This window comes from Oncorhynchus gorbuscha, linkage group LG10, assembly GCF_021184085.1.
Source record: "Oncorhynchus gorbuscha isolate QuinsamMale2020 ecotype Even-year linkage group LG10, OgorEven_v1.0, whole genome shotgun sequence".
Classification (NCBI taxonomy): Eukaryota; Metazoa; Chordata; class Actinopteri; order Salmoniformes; family Salmonidae; genus Oncorhynchus; species Oncorhynchus gorbuscha.
Window position 1 is genome coordinate 26,903,224 of NC_060182.1, and position 7,563 is coordinate 26,910,786.

Here is a 7,563-nt window from a genome sequence, read left to right on the forward strand (position 1 = left end):
GGCTAGGTGAGTTGAAGCTGCACTCCATAACATTTTCCACTAGGGGCACTCATGACTAAAACTGGATCAGGGATCCGCAGTTTGGGGTCCAGGTTGGAAACCATGCTAATTAGCAACTAAGCTCCCAGACTAATTTTAAAGGAAGTTTGTGGGAGTCACGAGAAGAGGGAGTAACCCGAGGATTGATTGGCTGAAAACATTGGTATTTTCACATTTATCTTCAAAAGGCTAATAGTGCTGTCTAGTTCATTTGCTGATTAGTGGATTCTTACTGTAATATTGTGAGCACGGATAAATACAGTGTATGCTTGTGTAAATACTGAAGAATAATGTGGTAATTTGAATGGTTGTGAACATTTGTGGCTGCCCATCCTCATGACTCTGAGATCTGCACGTTTGCTGCTTGTACTGGCTGTTGAAATAGACAGCTGCCAACCTTTCTAAAATAAGACATTCTAGATATATTATTTTTCTATACAAAATTGTCAGCTTCTTCCATAATATGTCTGATTGAAAAATATTGATATTCAATTGCTGTTCTCACATGTCTTATTTTGATAATACAGTAGAGGAGCATATTTGTGAAAGATATTTCTATTTTTAAAATCAGCCAGTTGAATAGTTCTTACCAACTGATTATTTGTATGGGATACACCACTCAAAATGTATTTCAATTAAACATTCAAACAGTCAAATGTTTATCTGGATTTGTCACAATTGAATATATTTGTAATAAATGACAGTATGGTCTTGTGAAGAACCATTTAAATGTTTATTTTTTAAGTACAAAATGTGGTATGAGAGAACTAGTTCCATAACTACAAATACTCAACCAACAAGTTTAGAACTTGAAAAACGCGTGAGTTTCTAATGCTAAACATCAGATAAACATGATGCTGCTTTGGTTTAAGCGTTACAACAGGCTTCAATAGTCTATAAATGCCTACTAGACATGTTGCAGTGATGACCAAAATAAACTAAATTCAGAGCGATTTAAATCTAATAACACCTGCTTTTCCTTGCGTGAACTAAACCTTTAATTCAATACTGAGTACAAAATGGAATGGTAAATCGATTCCTTCATCATTTTAACCCACCAGTCTATTCAAAATGTCACTGAGGTATTTCATCCACAACAGGTGAGGGAAAATGAATGTCCCTCCACAATGTTCCTGCCAAATTAAACCTTAATAGTACATCACACAGAATAATTCAAAGTTGGAATGAGAGTTACTTTCTGGCTTTCACACAGAGTTCATAATAGTAAATCCATTTCTATTAGCCCTGATTTCTGGAGGCCAGGGTCACGACTGAGGCCAGGTAGGACAGACAATTACATATTGTTACAGCTTGTCCCTTTGAAAATGGCCTTCACAGAAGTAGGAAGAATATTGAGAAAGTGAACAAAGTAATTCCAATTTACAATCCTCAAAACACTGGTTTTCTGTAGAGAAAATACCAGACAAACATTGATCAATTTTTTTTTTAAAGGATGCAATAATTTGAGGATATTTTGTTGAATTTATATATATATATATATAAAATACTTAATTACAACATTCCAAGGCATGAACTGTAAAATACAGTCCTAGGCAGGTTTTCAATCACTTTCCACCAAGACCAAAATGCCCTAAACACCAATTTCCAGTCAAGAACCAAAAATATATTATCTATGGAAAAGTTATACGATGCAACTACCTCACAATTGTTAGAAACTGACTACTAGTAATGGCATTTCCTTACTTAAGTACCACGTTGTCCACTTAGAGTCTGGCTGGGTGAGCTACTTGTGCACAGTACAACATCCACAGTACAACTCATACAGTAACAAACTGTTCCTGCATGGCATGGGAGACAGTCCAGAGTCAAAGCTCTAAAATTCAATAGCGCTGTCTATATCCTGTGGACCATCATCTTCTATGGGACAGAGACACAACCGTCGTCCATCCGCCACCACCCTGGAACGCACCTGCAATAGCAGTAGGCTTGAGCATGGTCGGAGTTGAGGACAGAGGACATTGCAGAAAAAGACTGTGTAGCGACTCCAGAGGGGCTACGAGTCTCTCAGCACACTGATCTGGGCAAAGATCTTGAGTGCGGGCCCCAGTTTAATGTTCATTGTGCCCATAAGGTGGTCCTCTTTAAGCAGCAGCAAGGACTGGCCGTCAATCTCCTGGGAGCGGAACTCCTCGGCTATCGCCAGGCAACCTGGGAACAAATCAAACAGCCACTGCATTGCTAGGAAAGAGATTGGAAGCAAGCATTTCACTGTACTGTTTTACACCTGCTGTATCATGTGCAAAATAAACATTAACTTCAACCTCTAAATAAAGTTTGATTTAATTTGGATTTGAACTAAGTTTGTTGGCTGAAGTAGGTGTTTTACTACAGGGCTAAAACAAAAGCCTGCACATCTCCAATACCAAGGTTGGTGACCACTGCTGTATGGGGCTGCTACTACACCATTTTGGCTGATATTAAGCATCTGTTGGGGTATGTGGAAAATGTGGCAATGCCAACCTGGCAGGGAGCAGATGAACCCGTAGACGTCCTCCACGTTCCACTTGGCTGGATCGCTGGGCAGGAAGTGATTTGTGAGGTTTTGTCCACAGCCCTCCATGTGCTCGGGCCCTCTGTCCACCTGGGGCCTGTGAACACCGGAACTGGCAGCAGACAGGGGGGGCGAAGGAGGACCCTCGTAGCTAGACATGTCCGAACACTGGCTGGACTCCCCGTGAGAGGGGTGGCTGGACGTCAACGATCCACCCCCAGTTTGTTGGCCAGTGGTGGGAGTCTGAAATCACAGGAAGGGTTTAGCTTTTAAGGACAGGTCCTGCTTCAACCTGCCTTGCAAAGAGGGCATCAATGGAAACACATTTTTTAAGTCATACTGCATTTATTCTCTATATTTTGAACAGTGCCATTTCACCCGTTTTTTGGTTTCTGAACTTGAGTTCTGTTGGTTTCCATCCAACATTCTTTGCTTCTTCAGTTTCTCCATGGTGGTTTGTCGATTTGGAAAGAGGCCCATTCGCTTTGTACAGCCAACATTATACCTGCACAAAAATGAAATTGTGTGTGGGGGTGGAGAATGGACAATGTATCAACAAGTAGCTTGGGTAACCAAGTATGTCAGAAGCTGAGCAAGCCATTTAATTGTGGGTCTACATTTGTCAGAGAAACTAATTATAGGCTAAAGTAAAGAACAAGCCATTTATTTGTTATTTCTGCACATATAAATGCTATACTACTGCTACTGCTATAGTTACTACAGCAACAACTGCTGACAAACATGTCATTCAGAAAGCCAGCGTTGTATTATTTAGACCAGGTGTTCCTAAACTTTACCACTCTAGGCCGCCCTTCCAATATTGGAAAAAATCCTGCTTCCACCCTGCAAACACCATGTCTATTTCTATGGGCACAAGCACTGTTCATGACAACTTGTTGATGTTGAGATTTGGAAGTTTGAAGGTTATTTAGTGCAATTTTTACACATCGTCATGGGGTGCAAATATCTTCTTGCAATTCTATACATTTTGCCAAGTCTATAGTGTATTCATGTGGTACTGTATTTGAGTGACAAAAAAAGCTGACATGGGCTAGTTGATCTGGACATTTCTGATAGAGCTATTTAACTTAACGTATACAATAACTAACATGACAAGAGGAAATGATGCACTAGCCAATTTCAAAATTGCACATTCTACTATTACAACTTTCAAGAGTAAGTTTAAAGCTGGCACGCCCCCTACAGTTTGTGAACCACTGCATTAGACCACACCTAAGGAAAATGTTTTACAATGGGAAAAGGAAAGTGGTTTGAATAGTCCCTCCCTGTTGCAGTCTGTATCAATCCATTTGGTGCCTAATGAATACACCTCAGATTTCAGTCCCAGCATGTTCTCTACTCAAGCCTTACCGTTTGGCACATACGGTGGAGCAGAACCTCTTGGATCTCTTGAAGTTGTAGGCAAAGTCCACTCTGCCACATAGCTCACACGTCAGGGTGGGCTCCTCCTGCTGCTTCAGCTCTGCCCAGCAAAACAGATACACATCAACGAATGGGAACCAGGGATGCAGTGGTTAAAAATACAGTTGGTATAAACACTGAATACCAGTTGACATGGCAGGCAGTGACTGGCATGGTTACATGGCTCAGACATTTGGCTGATTTAACACGTAAATAAAAAAGGTATACAAGACATTTGTACAGTATGTGTCAAATATGAAGGCACTTATCAAAGTGCCAAATTGTGCCAACAATGAGACAATGAAATTCCATCTGAAGTGAGATTATGAAGCCAGGTAGCCAGTGACACAATGAGAAACTTGTAGTTCTGGTTTTAGAGTGGGCCAAGCAAGATGTCCTCCTTGGGCTGCACAATAAGGGCAAAATCATTATTATAAAAAATGTAACCAAATATTGCAATTGGGATTTGACTTGCTGACGGGCCACCCCCAGGTGGTGAAGGTAGGAAACAATATCTCCACTTCACTGATGCTTAAGACAGGGGCCCCTCCTCCTGTACTCCCTGTTCACCCATGACTGCGTGGCCAACTCAATCCTCAAGTTCAGACGACAACAGTAATAGGCCCGATTACCAACAATGACGAGAGCCTACAGGGGAGGTGAGGGCCCTGGCAGAGTGGTGTCAGGAAAATAACTTCTCCCTCAACAAAATTAAAAGTGTAGGAGAAAAACTTCAAGTTCCTCAGCATACACGTCACGGAAAATCTGAAATGGTCCACACAGAGTGTGGTGAAGGCACAATTAGTGCCCCTTCAACCTCAGGAGGCTGAGGAAATGTGTCTTGGCCCCCCTAAGACACTCAAACTTCTACAGAAAGACAATTGAGAGCATCCGGTCAGGCTGCATCACCACCTGGTACAAGCAACCGCACCGACCGCAAAGCTCTCCAGAGGGTGGTGCGGTCTGCCCAACGTATCCCCAGGGACACACTGCCTGCCCTTCAAGACACCTACAGCACCGATGTCACAGGATGGCCCAAAATATCATCAAGGACATCAACCACCCGGGCCACGGCCTATTCACCTGCTAACATCCAGAAGGCAAGGTCAGTACAAGTGCATCAAAGCTGGGACAGAGACTAAAAAAACTGCTTCTCTCTCAAGGCCATCAGACTTAAATAGCCATCACTAGCTGGCTACCACCTGGTTACTCATCCCTGCACCTTAGAGGCTGCTGCCCTATATACATTGAATCATTGTACACTTCAATAATGGAACACTAGTCACTTTAATAAATGTTTACATACTGCTTTACTCATCTCATATGTATACATTGTGTTCTATTCTACTGTATTTTAGTCAATACGTCTGACATTGCTCGTCCTAATATTTATCCATTTCTTAATTACTTTATTTTACTTTTAGATTGTTGTATTGTTAGATACTTTGCACTGTTGGAGCTAGGAAAACAAGCATTTCCCTACACCCACAATAACATCTGGTAAATATGTGTATGTGACCAATACTTGGGTGAAGTGGAATCATAAAAATAGCCATTTACATTAAAACAAAAAGTAGAATCGTTCTTGTTTGGAACAATGTGTTGACTGCACTTGACCTATAAGAACATCATGCAAACTTATAGTCCTAACAGCAGGGAAGAACTACACTGCTTGAGTGACAGTGGGGAGGGCTTTATATGTGAGAAGCAGCCGCAAGAAGAGGGAGGGAGACAAAAAAACAGAGTAAACTAAATATTGCATGCGATATGATCTCTTTCAATATGGATATTGCACATGTCAGTATTGCAATTTTGATGTGAATTTGATTCATTGTGCAGCACTATGTCCTCCAGGCTGGCCCTTTACCTTGGTGTGATAAGTCCTCCATCTCAGAGTCTGTGGTGCTGTTGGAGGAGGTCGTTTTCTCTGAGTCGGAAAGTGTTTGCTGTTTGTGTTTCTTCAGGTTCTCGATCAGCAATGCCAACGGACGTTCCACCTGAAAGGACAGACACTTTAGACATGCTGCTTTACCCCCATAGTAAAATGCTGAACAGTACAGAATGGAAGGTTTAGTCAAATGTTGTCCACTAGAGGGAAGTGCACTCCTTCTCGTGGACAGGGCTAACTGTGTCCTTATGGTTCAGTTGAAAGCCCACCTTACATATTGTGTGTGTTTCTGAACAGCCATGTGCCCAGTGGGTGGAAAGCTTCTTCATTATCCTACTACTTACAGGGAAAGGCTCGGCTCCCTCCTGGATCACAAATCCCTCAATGACGTGGGTGAGGATCTGGGGTTTCACTATTGCCTGGGGCGGTTTGCTCTCGCCATTATGGGGGGTGCTGCCGGTCACCGTGGGCGCATTGTTCCCATTCCCCGAGGTCATGACTGGAAGCGAGCCTGCACCTGGTTGCGCATTCAGCCCCTCAGCGTCTCCCTTACCTGCTGGGAATAATACTATTTGAACGCGAGTAAATACAATTATATATTGATATGTCAAATAACTGAAATCATGCAAGAGTCGGTACTGATGTATACAAAAATAAAATAGTTCCAAGTGAATGACCACTCATGTCGTTGATTATTCGGTTAACATTTTATACAGTGGATAATATTTTCAGCAGAATATCTGGACCACTTCGTAAATTGTTTGTTTACTTTTCTTCCCACTTAATTCTACACCTAGGCCAACAAAAAAAAACATTAGTTGTATTTCATACAATGAATGTGTACTGTAACAACTAAATGATATTACGCAATTTGATTATCCCAAATTCGTATTGTTCATCCATTATAACAAAAAGCAAAGGTTTCGTCGACATCTACTTGAAAAGTAAATGTGACCACATTTTAACACTAACTTAAATTGAGAAACCTGCCACAAGAAATTACAAATATAGGGGATCTGATAACTGATTCAAACGCCCCGACAATGGTCAACACGGAGCGAAAGAACACCCTTTTGTTCCAATGCTCCAAACAACCTTTCCTTTCATATCCTCTCTGCCGAGGCAACATGAAGCAAACAAATCATGTGCTCAAAAATCTCAAATTTTCCGTAGAAATACGCACCCGTTACATCAGTAGAAGTTATATTACACAAGCAATGCAATCATTCCAACGTTTTAACGTGCTTACTTCTGTTTGTTCGGTCGCTATTACCCCTGCAGCAAGCACACAGTACACACTTTAATCGCTTTGTATGCGGGAAGTGAATAGGAAATCAAGCGCCCCCACCATTGGCCCGTGCTATTTGGAATGTGATCCAATGGCGGCGAGTATCTCAAACGGACTTCCTCTCTGATTGGTTGGACTATTTTCACCTCCCACTCATTTCAAGTTTAATCTACCACATTATTTGAGAAATATAGTGGCAAAACAGAAGTGAAAGTCTATGTAAAAATACCATTTTCCTTGATTAGAGACAAATAATTGGAATGGGAATTGTTGAAAGATGGATTTTCTCAACTTTTGAGCTATGGCCCTAGAGGTAGGGCCTCTAATGTTTTCATATCTTATCATTATATATATAAAAAACGACATAAATGGTAAAGACAATGTTCATTGTATGTCAGACAAGCAGACATGCTG

General features: G+C 41.4%; 1 protein-coding gene across 4 annotated transcripts; it reads right to left on the reverse strand.

Annotated features, from left to right (window-relative positions):
- Positions 1 to 758: 758 nt before the first annotated feature.
- Positions 759 to 7,229, reverse strand: phc2a (polyhomeotic homolog 2a (Drosophila)). Of its 4 annotated transcripts, none has more exons than XM_046365385.1 (7): positions 7,111 to 7,229; positions 6,206 to 6,417; positions 5,841 to 5,970; positions 3,923 to 4,034; positions 2,930 to 3,056; positions 2,521 to 2,794; positions 759 to 2,208 (listed from the first exon to the last, which is right to left on the reverse strand). In XM_046365385.1, exons 2-7 carry the CDS (start codon positions 6,356 to 6,358, stop codon positions 2,054 to 2,056), a joined length of 951 nt encoding a protein of 316 aa, XP_046221341.1. In that variant the 5' UTR covers positions 6,359 to 6,417; positions 7,111 to 7,229; the 3' UTR covers positions 759 to 2,053. The 4 variants fall into 4 exon arrangements, with proteins under 4 accessions (XP_046221341.1, XP_046221340.1, XP_046221339.1 ...); XM_046365384.1 differs by having other exon boundaries at positions 6,206 to 6,414; positions 7,111 to 7,224; XM_046365383.1 differs by having other exon boundaries at positions 6,206 to 6,414; positions 7,045 to 7,192.
- Between the last annotated feature and the right edge of the window lie 334 nt (positions 7,230 to 7,563).